At 37.7% G+C, this 19,795-nt stretch overlaps 1 protein-coding gene across 2 annotated transcripts in view; it reads right to left on the bottom strand.

Moving 5' to 3' along the window:
* The window catches only part of ITPR2 (inositol 1,4,5-trisphosphate receptor type 2), a 537,798-nt gene that overhangs the window by 137,370 nt on the left and 380,633 nt on the right, over window positions 1–19,795 (bottom strand). For both annotated transcript variants that reach the window (XM_053554147.1, XM_053554146.1), the window contains exons 42-45: window positions 15,755–15,955; window positions 13,069–13,179; window positions 9,541–9,636; window positions 7,945–8,067 (exon numbers count right to left, since the gene is read on the bottom strand). In XM_053554147.1, the coding sequence (XP_053410122.1) occupies window positions 7,945–8,067; window positions 9,541–9,636; window positions 13,069–13,179; window positions 15,755–15,955 (531 nt within the window). The remainder of the gene's footprint in view (window positions 1–7,944; window positions 8,068–9,540; window positions 9,637–13,068; window positions 13,180–15,754; window positions 15,956–19,795) is intronic.

Genomic DNA, 19,795 nt, shown 5'->3' with positions numbered 1-19,795 from the left:
TTTTTTTTTTTTTTTTGAGGTACGGTCTTGTTCTGTTGCTAGAATGCAGTGGCACAATCATAGCTCACTGCAGCTTCAAATGCCTGGGCTTAAACAGTCCTCCTACCTCAGCCTCCTGAGTAGCTGGGACTACATACAGGTGTGTGCCACCAGGCTTGGCTAAGTTTTAAATATTTTGTATAGGCAAGATCTTGCTATGTTTCCCAGCCTGGTCTCAATCTTCCTGCCTCAGTCTCCCAAAATGCTAGGATTGCAGGTGTAAGACACTAACCTGGCAAAAATAGAATTTTTAAAGAAAAAAATGGATTCATTGAGACTATCAGGACTTTTAGAAAATTTCTTCAGCATGACATAGGAATCCCAGTCCTTAAAACACCCTGGTCATTCCTACCATCCCCTCTCTCTCTTTCTCACTCCCTCTCCAGAAAGTTAAGATACACGTATTGGCTTTGGTTAGATATTGGGTTCCCTAATAGTCTAAGGTTCTAAAATATGCTAGGAAATGCTATGCACTTTCCCTTTTTGGGGGGAGGGGGTCATAAAAGCCCTTCCTGATATCTCTAGCTCTTCCAATACACTTTGAATTTAATGGATATAGTTGAAGTCAAAGCAGACAGAAGTCACAGACACAGCACCAGCCTTCTACATTGCCAAAATGATGCTCTAGTAATTATGTCATTCAGAAATAAATACATAACTAACAAACATGGTACCTTAAGCAAAAGAATAATTGCTTCCTCTAAATCTGTCTTCATGATTCTTACACCAAACTAACAATTAGGAAGTCCAGTTTCAACCCATTTCCCAGATTTCATGTTTTATTGTCCCCATTAATGATGAATTTGAGAGGTCATTTAAGTGACCATAACCCAAAGAGTCCTGGTTGCTTAGTGAAAAATAGGTAAGTGCCTCTTAGAAGAATTAAATCCATTATACCTAGGCACTTTTTCTCACTACATTTTTCTTTGTGGAAAGTTTCTCTCTTTTTTTTTTTTTTTGCAGTTTTTGGCCGGGGCTGGGTTTGAACCCACTGCCACTGTGGCTCAAAGGCGTAGTGCTGGCATCCTACTCCTTTGAGCCACAGTGGCTGCCTGAAAGTTTCTTTTTTTTTTAAATGAGGCTCACGGCTGCCCAGATTTTATGAATCTACTACTAGTTAAGCAGTCAAGACCCACCTATATGAAACCATTAAAGAATAATTCTAGGGTACTATATACCATAAGCTAGTATAAAATTATACGTGTGGTTTTGGATGAACATAACAAATGTAAGAATTCAAAACAAAGAAAAGATCCGTTGTTGGTTGGAATTTATCTAGGAAATGGGGTCTCAATTTGGATTTTAAAAGAACTAAGGCAATCCTAAAATGAGTTTTAACAATAGGAGGAGAGGGCGGCGCCTGTGGCTCAGTCGGTAAGGTGCCGGCCCCAGGCCCCATATACCGAGGGTGACGGGTTCAAACCCGGCCCTGGCCAAATTGCAACCAAAAAATAGCCGGGCGTTGTGGCAGGCGCCTGTAGTCCCAGCTACTTGGGAGGCTGAGGCAAGAGAATCGCTTAAGCCTAGGAGTTGGAGGTTGCTGTGAGCTGTGTGAGGCCACGGCACTCTACCGAGGGCCATAAAGTGAAACTCTGTCTCTACAAAAAAAAACAATAGGAGGAGATATTCCGTTAGTTCAGATGAAAAGTGGGATCATGAATAAAAATAAGAAAAGTACCTTGCAGGAGGGAAGACATTATAGGGCCCAGTCTATGTAGAGTTTACTGACAAGATTGGAAAAGAGAGATCTATAAAACTAAAAAGAAAGTGAATAGCAGTTGAATGAGATGCCTGACTGCCAGAATGCTGATATGAGCTTTGTAGAATTCTATTAATGTTAATCTTATATCGTGCCCAAATTACACAAAATATTATCAGTATGCATACACTGCAAGAAATCATTTCCCTAAACTCTTCTTGGGTGTCGACTGTATTCTAGGCACTGTACTTGATGTGGAAACAGGAATAAAAAAGACATTTTACATGTATCTGTGCATAAGGAATTCATACTCCAGGAGCAGAAAGTACCACTAACTTAGATCACAGTGTTAATGATAAAAGGAAAATATATGTATACAGATTTTAATTATAACATTTATACTATATAATACCAAAGCTTTAAAAGATATTGTTTCCTAGTCACTCTTCATTCATTCTTCATGTATTCACCCATGTGTGCAAGATTTGTCAAACGCCTACTGCAGCTACCAATACATTTACTCAATTCAAAATTGTAGTTCATTTCATGCAAAGAAATAATGCCACGTAAGATCCCTATCACTATTACCAAAAGAAGTTCCTCTCTGAAATACCAATTGTGCACTTTTGCTGAAGCTGTTTCCTCTGTCTTCTTCCACCCTTCTAGGCTTCAAGATTCAGTTCAAGTGTCATCTCTTCCATGAAGCCTCTCCTGACTTCTAGAGGAAGTGCATTTTGTACAAACCTCTATTGTAATAGAACTAGGTTAATTATAACAGTTTTTCTGTCTCCCTCTTCCCCTTATATACACCTCACCTCACCCTTATATGTAAGCTTTTTGATTGCATCTTTAGTCACCTTTCCATCTTAGCAACTAGCGTTACATAAGAAGTGATCAATAAATGTTCTGGAACGACGGTCTTATAAAAATGCAGCTGAGGTGTGTTACATGTGATCAGTATAATATTCAAGTACCAACAGCTGGTCTGGGGGCGGGTGAGAGGTCAAACTACCCACGTCCTCTTTTGCTCCTTTAAACATGCCTGGCTCATTGCTACTTTCAAGCCACTGGGAAGCTTCCCTGAAACCTCCCTCCCCCAATTTCATACTGCTGGCTTTTTTATTTTCACTTAGATCTGGCTTCCATGTCAGCCCCTCAAAGAAAACTCTCTAAATCAACTGATTTCTAGGAGCCTCCAGTTTCTGTCTCTCCCCACACCCTCTTCTCATTCACTGCTCTCTCTCTGATTTGTCTGCTCTTCAAGCTCCCAGCCAGAACGTGAATTCCCTGAGCTGATCTGCTGTTGATCTCTGCTGCTGTGTTCCCAGCACCTGGCACACTGCCTGGAGTCTAGGAAGCACTGTACACATCTATGCAGTGGAATGAAGGAATGAGTGAGGAATTCACCTCTTTTACTGTGTAAGTGGTAAACTGAAGTCTCAAGGGCTGAATTCAGCATGCCAGCGAGTTTTGTTTGGCCTGCTCAGTGTTTTTCAAAATCTTGAATGAGTTGCCAACATTTAAGTTAGAAGATTCCAAATTTAAAAAAAATTTCAAAATTCACGCGTCTTTTGAAATATTGGGGGAAGTGGAAATCCAGTTCCTGTCATCCCAATTTGCAAGTTGGCAGAAATGAGTAACAGCGCCTTGCTTTGAAAGAGGGGCATCAGACCATCCCAGTCCCAACTGCACCCAGATCACTCGTTCACGTGCCCGGGCTGGCCGTGAAGGTGGTTTGGATTTTGGCTCCATTTCTTCTACTAAAGCTTTTCTCTGAGGCCTATGCCTTATATCACCCTCATGTAATTCCTATAAACACTGTCCTAATGGGTCTGTAGGAATTTGCTGTTAAATCTTGGAATGTGTCTTTGGAGATGAATTAGATCAGAACTTAATTTCTTATTATTTCTGCATCATAAGATGGAAATACTATATAATTAAATACAAAAACTAAACTCATTACACAGTAGAAGAAAATTTAGAGAAATGTTTCACCAATCTCAAGGTAGTGAAAGAAAATTATCATTAAAACATTCAAAGCCAAAGAATCAGAAAGAAGCAGACATAACTAATACAACTGATAAAAGAGTTATTCTTAGTTAAAATTCATTCAGTAAGAAAAAATGAACACCAATAGAAGAAGGGATAAATACACTTTCAAGTAATTCACAGAAGAAATATAAATGACCACAGAACACGTCATAAGATTGTCCATTTTGCTAATAATCCAAAAGATATGAAACAGAACATGATTCTCCTTTCATTTGTCATTCATTTATTCATTCAACAAACATTTCTTGAGCAATCATTATTTCCAAACACTATCATTTTGGCAAAGATTTTTTTTTTAAATAGTAATAATTTTTGGATTCAGTAAGATAAGAACTATCATAAACTGTGGAAAACAATTTAACAATATACATCAAGAACCATAAAATAGTCACTACCCTGTGGCGGCCCGGTAATTAAACTTCCTGGAATTTATCCTAGGGAAATAATCAGTGTGGCAGATAAAGATTAATGTATGAGGATGTTAATCATACAGTAATTTATAATATCAAATACGTTAGAAACCTAAATGTCTAACAATAAGGAGTGATTAAATAAATTATGGTACATTCAAATGATGAACAGTTATGCAGACATTAAAATTACATTTTTTGAAGACCATTTAGTGATATGGAAAAGTGCTCATACAATTTTTTCAAGCCTGTATTTTGAAAAGAGTCTTGTATAACCAATTAAAATGATCCATTCTTTCTGGCCTTATGATCCAGGAGCTATTTTTGCTTTCCACAGCTTGCTATCTAATACTTCTTCCCATCCTGCAAAGCATATAACATTTCTTCATAAACTTCTAACTCCTGGTAGGCATTAAATGAAGGGTCTCATACAGAAAGACAGAAATTGCTGCATGAGACCACAGAAACAATATGGCTTCACATATACTAAACATACACAAAGTCATGAACACTGTTCTAGCCTGTGGGCAGTGACTGTTCCACAGATAGCAGGAATAAAGAGGAGAAGGCACAGGAAGAACCCAGAATATAAAAAGAACAAGACCAGAGCAGAGCGAAGGGGCAGAGAGACGGAAGGAAGGCATATAGAAGACACAGATTAAAAAGGACACTTAGCTGAATTTTAAGGAAATTCTCAGCTGACACCAGAGTATTAGAAGTTAAGAAATTCCCTTTTTGATGTATTTATAGCTTTATGTAGATCAGACAAGACGCTTACAAGAAGCATTGTTTGTTTCTTGTAACACTAACCACAGGAAGGGCCAAAAGGGATCTCATGGTAGGAAAAGCAGAACTACCTCACTGCCATGAAAAGAAAACAACAAAAATTGAAAGTCTGAGTGCACCAGAATAACCTGTCTGTACACAAGATGATTATAGTAAAACAAGGAGGAAGTTGCCTCTTGGTTTTTGAATTACTGAACTGTGCAGAGGCAGAAACCAATCTGCACCGTCATTTGCATTTAGGAGCCCAATGATTCCACATCCACAATAAAAAGAGTGAACCCTGGACTTGGTCAAACCACTGTGCACAACTACACGACCACTTCTAAGCAAAGCTTGCCACCACTGTTCATTTGCATTTGTGCCTTGGTGTGCGAGCTATTTAGATAATGCGTCCATAAGGAACTTGGCAACCACGGTTGGCCTCCCAAGAAACCAAATGCATATAATATCCCAACCCAGAGAAAGCCAGAAGAGTCACTTGGAGAAAGATCAACAGAACACAGTGACATCTGATAATTTTTCATGAACAATTGGCAGAGAAGAGTCATCCCATAAAGAACACTTTTCTAAACAGCAAGGTGACAATTCTTATGCCACAATAATAAAATAAGCTGACAGTTGCTTAACTCCACACTGTTACTTACATACGATAGGTCCACATCTTTTTCTAATTCCTATATCCCCTTTGAATTCTAAAAGGGACCCAATATGGACATGCATTTCCTAAAAACTCCTCTTACAATTTAATCGCAAGGCTTAACGCATTCAGCAATTCAGAATTTCCTTCCTCCCTTTGCTCAGCCTGATCTTTGTTCTCTCTCCTAAGGGCTGGATTTGTTGTCCCCTCACTGCTCTGCAAACTATGGCTTTTCCAGTATTTTGATTTGGGGAGTTTAAAAGCCTCTATCTATCCACTCAAGCTATTTTCACCTCCATGGTCTTCTCTGTTCCTTTCACTATGTTAATTTTAACCCCTTGTTGCCTTTTTAATACTTCTGAATTCCCGTTCCTTCCACCCTTGTCTTTGAATACATCTGTTCTTCTCCTTAGCACTTTAACAAACTCAAATCCATCAGAATGCCACCTTCATTTTTAACTTCCTTCATATCCAGGCTACCTTATTTTCTTTTTTATGTCATCTTTCCATCTGTGACCAGCTCTTACATTCTTTATCCTCTTTCACCTTTCTTCTCAACATGCAATTTAGCCTTTAAAAAAATTGGTATCCTCTGCTCTTAGTCTGCTTAAAACTGAACTGACCTCACATTAAGTCTTTTCTTGATTGTGACGTCTGCATTGTTACTCCCCGTATACTGGGGATCTGGGATTGGCTTTTTTAAATTTCTCCACGAACATGGGTGTGATCGGGGCTCAAACATCTGCCACTCTTCTGGCTCCAGGGTAAGTTCAGCTGATCTGGTGGTTCATTCTCCACTTAACAACTGCACGGTCAGGCTTTGTTCATGGAGCTGCTCACGTGGACGGGAACAATGACCTCCACAGACAGAGTGAAGACCAGCTTTCACCCAAGGAAACAGAAGTGGCTCTATTCCCTTAATTCCTTCTTCTCAAGCTCATTACCGCTCATCCCAAGCCAGTCTTCCTTGCCTTTTCCCCTCCCCAAAGCCACAGCTTCTAAAGCATCTCTTCGACCCTGTATACGTACTGTGTCACCACGTTTCTGTGTTCGTTCTGGGAGACGATATGATTTTAATTCTCAGCCTGGGAGTTCTTTCTAGCTTGACTCAATTCTTGTCATCTGATTTCTCTTTCTAAAATGACCCCTTTTCCACATCCTAAATTTTCTTTCTTCAACTTGTCCTTCATCTTGGCTTTTTAGTTCCCTAACACCTAAAATGCTCTTCTTTGTAGCTATAACTCAATGGCCCTTACCTCTTTCTGTTACATACATGCATTTTGACAGACTATGAGAAACCTTAAAATCTTCTCAATGAGTCAACTATATTATAAAACAACAGCAGCTTATTTTGTTTATATCTTTTAGAGTCTGACTCCTTCCCAGAAACTTTTGTAAAAATTGCACTCACGTTCACATACATTAGAAAGTGACGTAAAGACTAAAGGAGGGCTTAAGAAAGCTCTGAAGAGCCTCCTTTAAAAAGAAATCTGCTCAGAATCTGACTTTACATCTATCAACGTTTATGTGAGCAGCTGATAAGATGCGTGGGGAAGTAAAAGGGAGAGAATGCCAATAGGAGAAAATGGTGATAAAGATTGTGAACGTCTACAAAGTTTGAACCTTGTCTATAAAAACGAGGGAGCTACTCTAGACAAAATCAAATTGGCAAATGTACATTTACAACTGTTTACTTCTAAACAAATCTGCATTAGAAGATGCAAATCTAAAGTTGATCTTCATGTTTAAGGAATTAAATTTATTGATTAATACTCAACAGGTACCTGTTTTTGTGAGTTATAAAACGGAGGCGAATCCTCTAAGAAAATGTAAAATGTAGCCTCATCTTTGTTAGAAGACCACTAGAAACCAATAAGAGGCTGCCACTTTGAGACTTCTGCAAAAAGCATGTCAATTTATTATTCAAGGATTCAGAGGCTGCCGGCCAGCTCTGTCCTGATGTGAGCTGGGGAACCCCTTCCTCCGTGTTCCTTTCCCTGAAGCCTCTCCTTCTCTCTCCTTGGGGACTTCTGTTTGCTGCCAAAATTTGCATGCTGCTCAGGCTCAAACATCTGCCTCTTCCCTCCAGGCCTGACAGTTCTGGGTGCCAAATGTGATTTTCTTGTGACCTGTCCCCCTAGCATTCTCTGAAGTACACAAGCAGGCATCCTGGGAGCTGGCTCCTCTCTTTAGCTCAAACGTAGGACAGCAAGTGCTGAATAAATGAAGGGACCAGAACTTCAAAATAGCACAATAAGCCACGGACAAAACACGTGACCGAAAGGATGACCAAAATAATATAAAGATATAAAATGTGACACCTGATGGGCCAGAATATAGATATTGTGTCCGACATCTTTTGGAGAAACACCATCATCTCCACCCTCATCGTCCCCATGATCACACTCCAATCCTTGGTTGTAGGCATTCTTCATCACATCCACCTATCAACAAAAACAATAAAGGTTTGAAATGCCACGACAACATCCATTTTAACTTGTTTATAAATTATAATTAAAAACTGGGATGCTTCATGAAACTCCAAAGTACCAAAGTACTCTAAATGAAAATGCCCTTGAAAACCATCTTTATTGAAATGAACATGTTAGAATTTTCCTACAATATTCCATTGTTTTCCTTGGGAAATTTTGCTTTGGTTTTTGAATGTTGATAGTGCCAAAGATCCCATGAATTAGGAGAATATGGAACCCGGCTCAGATTTAATTATTTATTACAGGCCCACTGGGTAACAGGGAGACGTGGCGCTGGACTCTGAACTGGGTACTAAGGATCCAGCAGTGGATAGGACAACGTATCTCCCACAGTGGGGGAGACAGCAGGTAAAGGGGAAAATAAACAGAGTAGTTAGTCCTGTGGTAGAGCAAAATGTGAGGCTCTTACAAAGCCCAGAACAGGTGCACCTAACACAGGCAAGAAGCTGAGGGTGGACCACAAGGATGAAGTGGATAAGGAGGTAACATGTTGTCTGCCCAGCAAACAGTATGTTCAAAGGTCTATTGTGCTATACTGTTGTTGAACAGACACATAATTCATTGCCCCATTTAACCACAGGATAGGGCATCTGTTGTCCTCTTAACCCACTGCCTATAGATCTAACCTCTGATTAAATAAATGTTAAATCAAACTATATCTTTTTTCTCTCCTCCCCTTCTCCCCTTCTTGAGTCTATCCTTTACCAATAAAGTAAAAGCAAGAGAGTATGGTGTCAGCCTTCCATGGGATTTCCCAACAGCACCAACAATGGCTCTGATGAGAGTGGGACTTAGTTACTGGGACACTGAGCGATATGGTTTGAGTATGTCCTCAGTGATCTTGAAACCCAGTGCTTCTAAAACACGCCTACATTTATTCATAATTTGCATGTTATGAGGAACAAAGAAAATATAATTTCCACAAGAGGCAGACCCACTAACGATCTGTGCACAATCTCTACCCAGGCTCTGCACAATTTCCTCTAGGCCAGGCATTATACAACATTCCACTGACAAGAATAATTATAAACAATATGGGTTTTATTTTTATTTTTCAGTAAGTGGTATAAGTAAAATTTTTGAAGGGTACGATTATTTTCTTTTACATACCTTCCTCACAGATGCCAATAAACTATGAAACTAAAGCTGACTTTTTTTTTTCTAGCAAGACACATTTGCATATAGTTTAGTAGACTGTGACAATTTGGTTAAGAAAAGGGCTTGGAGTGGCTACAATTACCAAAGCCATCAGCCCCCCTACCGTCACAGGGCCTTCGGAGGTCATTCATAATGCTAGGTCATAGTGTTCCATTACACCTTGGTGGAACAGTGAAAGTCAGCGGACTTTTTCCCTGATGTGCATATGGTGAAATTGTCCCTTTTAGGTGACACATTATTAACACAGCTTTTTAAAAGTTTTCTTACCAATTCCCTGGGTCTCATGTTAAAAAGAATTCTTTCTGCATTCTCGCTGTCGTGTCTGCTTTCCATAATGGCCAGCAAAAGCTTGGAGGCGTTGTTCTGGAGACACAGATTGAGTTAATGCACATGCAAAGTCTATTTCATGGATTAATGATCCCCTGCATTTGTTTTAATTGAGATTACCAGGGCTATTTTTTCTTTAATCAAACAATTTAAAAATGTCAATTTCTTTTGCCTTAACATTTAAAAACAGAACATTTAACACATTGCCAACACAAAATAAAATTAATGAATCATGAGAGCCACGTTACAAGGGATATTTTTTATATTGGTGAAAAGGTGCTTTAAGTGTGAAGTTGACTCACCACATAGTACATTAAAGTATAATCACATTTTCCTTCACTATTTCCTAAGTAGGCATTTCTGGATGACATCTTCACAAGAAAATAAGGTGAACAAATATTAATGACATATTTTACAGAGATGATACATAATTTAAAGAATTTCCCAAAATTGTTTTTAAGTTGAAATATTTATATTAGCAAATAAAAAATTTAAATGAATCTGAATAATTAGAATTAATCTATAACATTCTAAATTCATGAGTCAGAAATATGAATTTGCAACATACCAAAAAAGTAAAGTTCCAGGATTAGTGAGATCTAAAATGTTTAGAGCAATCTGCACAGATCTCCACAGAATTCTAAGCTATTAAATAAAACCCTGGTATCACTAACAGTGCTCTTTAATGAGCAATGCTCAGTAGGCTCTCAAAATGCTATTGGCAATGTGGTATTTTTTTTATCCAATCTTTTTTTTCATACTATGTCAGAAGAATAGATATCTTGCAAATGACCTACTGAAATACAAATCAATTTGAAAGTGTAAGAGTCTATATATACTAAAAAATCAAATGGAAATGTGTTAGTAGGGGATTTTCTTTCAAAGGAAATCCGATCCTAAAAAAGAAACAACAAACCTCTTTACCTATTTAAAAATTAAACACATCATATTCACAACTTACTTGCGCAAATAAAAATAAAAAGGAAAGGACACAATATATTACATACACAAAAATTCATAGAGTCTTCCATTAAATGAGTATGCTAGTGTTAAGTATGCTTAAAATTATGATTTAGCAATCAAATTCAGTAGTGAAAGTTATAAAACTTTGATTTTTTTTTTGTGTGTGTGTGTGTGGTTTTTTTGGCCGGGGCTGGGTTTGAACCCACCACCTTCAGCATATAGGACTGGCGCCCTATCCCTTTGAGCCACAGGCACCGCCAAAACTTTGATGTTTTTAATATGTCATCTCTATAATGTTATAGAGAATTTATTATTTACAGTACCCTACTCATCAAAGCCCCTCAAATTTGCCAGTATATATGTTAGTTTGTCTTACAAACACTGTTCTCATATCTCATAAATTGTTTAGAAAGGTACACTCGTCTCATTTATTAAGTAAAAAAATTATACTTAAAATATTTCAAGTCAAGTCCATACAACATTTGGTATTATAGATATACTGTGATTTATCCAACTTACCATATTTTTAAAAGGTATAAATAAATTTTACTTATTAAATAAATTAGAGCAATCTGTACAGATTAATTTTACTTATTAAATAAACAAACATTTAAATAACCTTTTTAAAAAAGCATTTAAATAGCTGAGAATCTCTTTGTGCTGTTATTAAGTTATACCCCATCATTTAATTTTTTCACATATGTTTGGATTTGTAAATAATCTGGTAAGTCATTCAGTTATTGCTCCATTAAGTTATAATAATTTAAAATGAGAATTAAAGATAGTCTTTAGCTGGGCTTAGTGGCTTATGCTTGTAATCCTAGCACTCCGGGAGGCCAAAGTAGGTAGATTGCCTGAGATCATAGGTTCGAGACCAGCCTGAGCCAGAGCAAGACCAAGTCTCTAAAAATAGCCGGGCATTGTGGCGGGTGCCTGTAGTTCTAGCTACTTGGGAGGCCAAGGCAAGAGAATTGCTTGAGCCTAAGAGTTTGAGGTTGGTGTGAGCTATGACAGCACAGCACTCTACAAACAAAGGGGCAACAAGGTGAGACTCTGTCTCAAAAAAAAAAAAAGATATAGTCTTTAAACGTATGAAGCCTTCAAAAAGCCAAAGATCAAGGCCTCTAGATATTGTTGTTTTTATAAATTAAGAGTAAAGACGAATTTAAGATAAAATAACAAACATTTTTCTAATTAGTCAAATTAAGCTGTATATTCGCCTAGGCAAGTGGTTTCAGTAACTGAAGCATGACACTAATGAGCAAACAGTACAAGTACAGCCTCCGTAAGGATCACCTTCATTCTAATCTATGAACAGAAAGTTCCAAGGAATATACACAATGCAAATAAAAACACTGGAAAATTAAAAACTCTTCTCTCCTACTAAAGGAAGACCTTTAGCACAGTCTTCACAGAAGTAGAACATAATGTGCACTCCATTCCATCCCTAAACCTACATTTAGGAAAAGAAATATAAAAAATATCATTCCTATTCTTTTTTGGCCAAAAATTTACCCATTCAAAGTTAAATATAATTATATATTCTTTAAAATATTAGATACACCTGCCTTTATAGACAAATTGTATTTAACCAATGATTTTTTTTTACCAGCTTAATACTTAACACAATAATATGGTCTTTAATATTTCATCTCAACTGAGTATCATGCTTTAGCATTTCAGATTTATATAATTTCTTGTATATTCATTTGTCTATTTCCATTTGAACTAAAATAATTACTTTAAAATGCCATTGTGTTGAAACACATTCTTCTTAGTAAAGTATCACAAGAATGGAAAAGCAAGTATCCAATGTACTCAACACCAATATGAAGCCAGTAGACCAACTAATACACTCCCACATAAGAGAAAAACTCAATTCAATTTAAGTTGGGGGGAAAAGGGAGAGGAAAAGAGGAGGAAGGAGGGGGTCAATGTGCTCCCACCTAATGTGCACAAGGTTAGGGTAGAGGGCACGCCTGCTGGATGCGGGACACAACTTTACAACAGGGACCTTGTTGTAACAAATGCAAACATTGTCATCTAATAATTTGTGCCCTCATATTAATCTGAAATTTTAAAAAAGTGAAAAAAATATAATGTAAAGGAGAACAACTTTAGAAAGAAGAGTCATAAAACTAAAACACAGCATTCCATTGACTTTGTCTAATTAATTGTGACTTGCTAAATGGAATTCTGTAGTCAAGGTGCATTAAAAATATATAGCATAGTAAATGCTCAGCTCCTTCTGCTTCTCTGGATAGTGAAAAATGTAAAATAAAAACAGAAGGGAAGGAGGGAAACAAAGCAAACCCCGCCCCTGAGCATGACCTCAAAGTTAATTTCTGTTGTAACAGGAATTTAGTAAGCATTGTCATCCCTGTCTGTCAACCGATTAGCTGAAAATAGGATAATATCTTGCTTTTTACAACAACCAACTTTGAAAGAGAGTTTTATGCTATAGAAAATACAGCTTTCCCTGCCTGAAAGATAAATTTACCATACCTTTAGCTGGAGCACCAGGTCCATTCGGTATTTACCAAGAGGGTTTATGTCATTTAGAATCAAAGCAATGATGATATCAATCCCATTAGATTCATGAGTAGCGATACAGGTCTAGAAAACAAAATGTTTGTAAAATAACATTTTAGCCACAACATAACACCAGACATAGTAGGATGTAAAATAACAGAATCACCTCAGTGTTTAGTGTTTTAACCTTTGAGCATCTGACTCATTCTGTGTAGGGTCTGACTACTAATTGATTAGTACTGATTAATTGGCTTTGTATACAGAACACTGAGAGAGATGCTATGTGAAGCACATTATCTTTTTAAATGAACCACTTTTACACAATTTCGAAGACCGCTGGTTAAGCTACCTACTCTGTTAGTCAATAAATTTGAATATACCCATTGACAGAAGAGTTCCTTAAACTCAGAAATTTAAGATTTGATTGACGTTACAAGAATATTCTTATTTATGAAAGCAGTGTGTCTCTCGTATTTATGATTTGTAAGTAAATTTTATAGCAGTGATAAAGCATTTTCAGTGAGCTGCTACTTAATGCTAAATTAGCGACAAGAGCTGCTGCTTCACACGCTGGGTGGAAGACAGGCAACATCCCGAGAGATGAATGTCCACAATTTCAAGGTCAACTGTATTAGAGTTCTAACCCCAGTTTTACAGAACTTAAAATCAGGAATGACGTGGCACAACATGGAGGGGTCTGAAAAATTAAACTACCTCACCTCACAAGGGGAGACTTAACATGTGAAAGACCGTATTCAAGGCAACTTTGGAACGACGGACTGCCTTTTCACTGTGGGTCTCACTTCTCCCCTTTTACAAGGAACTTTTTACTCCCTGGACACAGGGGACAAGTGTTTTCCATCCGTCTTCTACATTTCCTGAGGTTCTTCTGTTCATTAAAATGCTTGCCAGACTTGGAGGGAATCCATTTGCAGATCTTCTCTAGAACTCACTAGCAACCCTCTTTCCTTCCACACACTTTCAGAGTGTGGGGAAATATATAGGGGTTTGTGTCATTCCATGAGCTTTTACTTTTACAGCTTATTGGATTTTAGTAAATTACTTTCAAAAAAATTCCTTTCTCTTATTAGACCAAAACTGGGGACCATTCTTACAGGCCTTCCATGAAATAGTAAAATGGACATATGCTATACGTATTTTCTATGATGGATGTACAAGGTTTTATCAACAACAAAATTAAATCCTGGAATTTATATGTTTTTCTTTAACTTTGAGCAGTTACCTTTTCTTGTATTATTGATCTAGGAGAGTGAAATATAATCCAGAGAAATACAGGGTAATATCCACAAACTCTTTTAGCATGTCATACATACATCACAGAAGGGGAAGAATAACTCCATCGTGAATTATCTAATGAGTTATGCCAATAATTGTCATGTTTTTATTTTACGCACCTATGTATACATGTATGTGTGTATGTACATGGGTGCATGATTAGATAATAGATATTCACTGTGGGTCTCATACACTGTGAGTGTATATCTGTTAAGTACCATATAAATTGCAACGAAAAAGCAAACTTTTAAACATTTCTTTTCTTTGTCAACCATTTGGTCTCAATGGCTTCTTTAAAATCTATATCCAGAAATGTTTGTGACTTGAAAACTTCTTCCAGGATGGATCCTCGCGTGGGATGGTGGCTGTGTGGTACCTGAGCAGATGCTCTGCTGTCAGCTCGCCAACTTCAGGGCCACTGCCCTGCCCTTTACTGACCCAAGTGTTCTTCCCTCTACTCCTACAGCGTGTCCTTGATGGGAACAAGATGGGGACTGTCCTTCATGTCTAAGAAAATGGAATCAGAGACAAATATTCTGGAAAACAGAGTTGAAACTCTGCCTCTCTAAAAGTAATATACTGAAAAGGGCATTCTATTTAGACTCTGAATCAAAAGTCCTGAGTTGTAAAGAACAGCTGGCTCTATAGCTTACTGATTCTGTCACTCTGAGACTCCACAAAGTCACTTAATCTCTGAGTCAGAACCTATTCATCAGCAAAACAGGCGCAATAATACCTACTTCATACGTTTACTGCGAGAATAAAGGAGATAATATACCCTACCCGCTGCAGTGGAGCCAAAGGAGTCAGAGAAAGTTCATTCCACAAATCCTGGAAAGAGTCACTAAAGATGAAAACTGAGTGATGGCCAAGAAACACATTTCACTCTTTTTAGTAAGTATGATTTTTATCATGAACATTTTCATGGAATTTTTTATGATAAAATTAAATAAAAATATAGCATCGTCAGTAGATGATCTAATTCACACCCACATAGGAGAAAAACTCATTTCAATTCAAGTTGGGGTGAGGGGGGAAAGGAGGGGAGGAGTTTGGGTGCTCCCACTTAATGGGCACAATGTAAGGTGTGTATGTCACACCTTTTGGATGGGGGATACAGCTGCAAGAGGGACTTTACCTAACAAGTTCATTTTGTACCCTGACATTAACCTGAAATTAAAAGAAATATATACATGACATAGTATCTGCTAGTTTACAATTCAGACTTTGTATGTTTTTATTAGGAAAGCAAAAATATCTAGCAAAGAAAGATCTTTTAAATGCACACACAAAGGCTGGCTCCTTCCCCAACGCGGTCGCTTCGCTGATGAGTTTCTGCGTGACACACAGCTTTCACCCTTACCTGATTCTCATGGCATGGGCCCTGGCAATACTCAGTCAGGCTCTCCAGAGTCTGGTTGACCAGCGCCACGTTCTTCTCATTGATGTAGAGACCCAGCAGGCCCAGGCCACCGGTGGTACTTCCACATATGCAGTCCAAAAACTGAAGGGTCTCACAGACCAGGTTGTAATTTGTTTTGTTGTTTTGATTCCTCAAGAAGTGCTGAAGACAAAAGAAAAAGACACCTGAGGGAGGGCTTAAAAAAATCATGCCGCCATCCTTTTGCCAGGGCCGTGACTCACGCCTGTAATTCCAGCACTCTGGGAGGCTGAGGCAGGTAGATTGCCTGAGCTCACAGGTTCGAAACCACCCTGAGCCAGAGTGAGACCCCATCTCTAAAAAAACATAGCTGGTGTTGTGGCGACATCTGGAGTCCCAGATATTTGGGAAGCTGAGGCAAGAGAATCTCTTGAGCCCAAGAGTTTGAGGTTGCTGTGAGCTATAACACCATGGCACTCTACTGAAGCAACAAAGTAAGACTCTGTCTCAAAAAAAAAGGTGGGGAGGGGGCGGTGCCTGTGGCTCAAAGGAGTAAGGCACTGGCCCCATATACTGGAGGTGGTGCGTTCAAATCCAGCCGTGACCAAAAAAAAAAAAAAAATTATGGTGCTAATTATTTTCAGTTCTCCTTGAATGTGTTTTTCTTTTTCTTTTATTTTCTTTCTTTCTTTTTTTTTTTTTTTTTGAGACAAAGTCTCACTTTATCGCCCTGAGTAGAGTGCCATGGCATCATAGCTCAGAGCAACCTCAAACTCTTGGGCTAAAATGATCCTCTTGCCTCAGTTTTTTCATTTTTAGTAGAGGTGGGGTCTCACTCTTGCTCAGGCTGGTCTCCAACTCCTGAGTTCAAGTGATCTCCCCACCTCAGCCTCCCAGAGTGCTAGGATTATAGGTGTGATCCACCACACCTGGCCCATATGTGTTTTTCTTATTCAAGAAGATTCCCCACCCCACTAATAACCCCGTGGCAGTGTGTAATGAAATTTCTCATTATATATATATATATAAAGTCTCCACATTAATTAAATTTCTCCTTGGGTTGTGGAGGGCCCTTATATTTTTCTTCACACATATATGTTTAGCAGCATCATTCATAATAAACAATTCTCAATTATCTTAAAACTATATAGAGAAGGTAAACATAATAGAAAGTAGGAAAAAGAGAAAGAATAAAGAAAATACAGATAGATAGAAAGAAAGAAAGGCTAGGCGCAGGGGCTCACACTTGTAATACTACCATTCTGGGAGGCTGAGGAAGGCAGATCCCTTGAGCTCAGGAGTTTGAAACCAGCCTGAGCAAGAAAGAAACCCCATCCCTACTAAAAATAGAAAAACTAGCCAGATGTTGTGGTGGGCACTGTATTCTCAGCTACTCAGGAGGCTGAAGCAAGAGGATCTCTTGAGCCTAAGAGTTGTAGGTTGCTGTGAGCTATGATGTCACCACAGCACTCTACCCTGGGGGGCAAAGTAAAACTCCGTCTCAGAAAGAAAAAATAAAAGGGAAGAAAAAGAAGATCATTAGAGAGAAAAGCAAATTTTCAAGTATAAATGATCCCTTATAAATAGTTCAGCTTCACTATTCATTGGTTTTTAAATGATAGTGGTTAGAAGCTATCTTCAGTTGGAAGCATCTATCAATATTTCCAGTTAACAAACAACCCCACTTCTAAAAAGTTATTCTAGGTAGGTATACACAGGTTTAAGAGATAATAGTACATACAAACAGTAAAACACTGAAAAATTCTTAAAATGAAGTGCTTCAATATGTACTGATAAACATAACCTAGCAATAAGCAATTACTAATAAGATACATTACTAAATAAAACATGTAAGTTAAGGAATATTGCTTTTTGCTTCTTTTTAAAATGTTTACCTGCACTTTCAAAGATTTTTACATATATATAAGCCTTTGAGAGAAAAAACAACCTGCGAACAGTGATTTTTCTCTGGGGAATAAACCTGGAGGAAGAGTAAGCACGGAGCAAGTTTTTATTTTTATTTTAATTTAGCACTTACTTTTATTAATTTTTTGTTTAGATTATTTATTTGAATTTATTTCTACCATTTATGTTTCCTACACAGATGCTGAGCACTAGTTAGAAAAAGAACAGGCTAAGAAACTATCTTGGCTTTCTTAAAAGAATTACCTCCCAAACAGTCAGTACGTGGCTCTGATGAAAGCATTTAGACCACGGGTGGGGGACCTATAGCTTTAAGGCCATATGCGGCCTTCAAGGTCCTTAAGTGCGGCCTTTGGACTGAATCCAAATTTTACAGAACAAATCGTTTTATTTTTATTAATACATTTTTGTTTGTCTTTTATATTTTTATTTTATTTTTAAAATGAATGTATTCAAAATACCAAAGAATAAAATAAGTTTCACGAAATAATCCTTCCATCTTGAACTGTCACAATTAGAACATTAGTAAGCCAGAAGGGCTAAATTGACAGTAGCTTTGCTTCATGATTTAATTCTAACTTCCCCCACCCAATTGATGTCACTCCTGAGGCTGGTTGGTGAGAGTTTATGGGGGTAGAGTACCCCAGTCTGTTATCAGCTGTTGACAATAGTACACTATGTTTCTGTTTGAAGTGAAATTAGTGAATAGTTACACAGCTGGACAGTACTTTTTAATTTTGTCTGCTTAAAAGCCCATCATTTAAAAGAAGATCAAGAGGGGTGGCGCCTGTGGCTCAAGGAGTAGGGCGCCGGTCCCATATGCCAGAGATGGCGGGTTCAAACCCAGCTCTGGCCAAAAACCACAAAAAAAAAAAAAAAAAGAAGAAGATCAAGAGAACATTGAAGGAAGACAACAGATTTTTTAATGAGGATTGAGAATTGCAATACTATCTTGTTTCTGCTAAAGATAAGATGATGTTCTTCGTGATACTGAAAAATTAACATGAAAGAAATTCAATGCTCATCAGCCCTGTAACAACTCATAAAGACCACAAATACTTCAACTTAGAAGGAGAGGCATAAACAGTTGTTTTTACTGCAGAAATTAAAAGAGGAAAAGTTAAAGCAAAGATAATGCTTTCAAGCAACAATAAGACTTGGAAATAATACCACTGAAGGAACTTAGAAAGTAGCTTAAATACCTGGGGAAAAGGACAGCCATTCAGTGAATGCATTGTTGAAGTTATAGGATGCTTAGATCCCCAAAATGTTTCAAAGTACAAACAATTGACTCTTTCAAGAAGAGCCATAACTGATTGGCAGCACGTATTAGACTTCAACTAACAGAACAACTTCGTGTAGTACTTCAAAAGGAAAATATGTATTATTCAATTGCTTTGGATGAATCAACTGGTAACTACTGACTTGGTGCCTGTTTTATTCTTCATTCAGGGCATAATAGATTTTCTTTGCTGCCAAGAATTACTCTCTTTGGGCACTCTTGCAAACAGAACATGGGGAATGAATAACTTCAACATCTTTCGAGATAAATGCTGTGATATTAGACTGAATTTGATAACTATTTGGTGAGCATATGTACAGATGCTGTACCTTCCATGACAGGAAAACATGAAGGGATTTTTTTAAAAGTGCACGGATTTTTAAAAAAGTATTAATAGATCCAGATGCTCTTAGGTTTATTCACTGTGTCTTACATCAGGAAAATCTCTGCGCTACTATTTTAAGTACGCTTTGCAACAAGTTATAAGTATTGTTAACTTTATTAGTGCAAATGCAACATGGCATCTTCAGTTTGGTAACATGCGAAAGTTGAAGGATGAGATATTCAGCCTGGATTTGCTCTGTCACTCTGAAGTGCATTAGCTATTGCAGAAACAGGTGTTGCCAAAATTTTGTGTTCTTTAAATTTTGATAGTCAAATTTGATAAAGAACAGAATCAGCAGTGTGAATTATTGAAACAAGATTTCTATCGGAATGCAACATTGCTGTGTGGTATCATGTCAACTCAAAATGACTTGAACATTTCTTTGCAAGGTAAAACTAAGTCTATACAGGATATGTGGCAAAAAAAAAAAATC

Source organism: Nycticebus coucang, chromosome 12 (assembly GCF_027406575.1).
Source record: "Nycticebus coucang isolate mNycCou1 chromosome 12, mNycCou1.pri, whole genome shotgun sequence".
In the NCBI taxonomy this organism is placed as follows: domain Eukaryota; kingdom Metazoa; phylum Chordata; class Mammalia; order Primates; family Lorisidae; genus Nycticebus; species Nycticebus coucang.
Note: the sequence above shows the minus strand (reverse complement) of the source record. Positions and strands in the feature narration are given on the sequence as shown.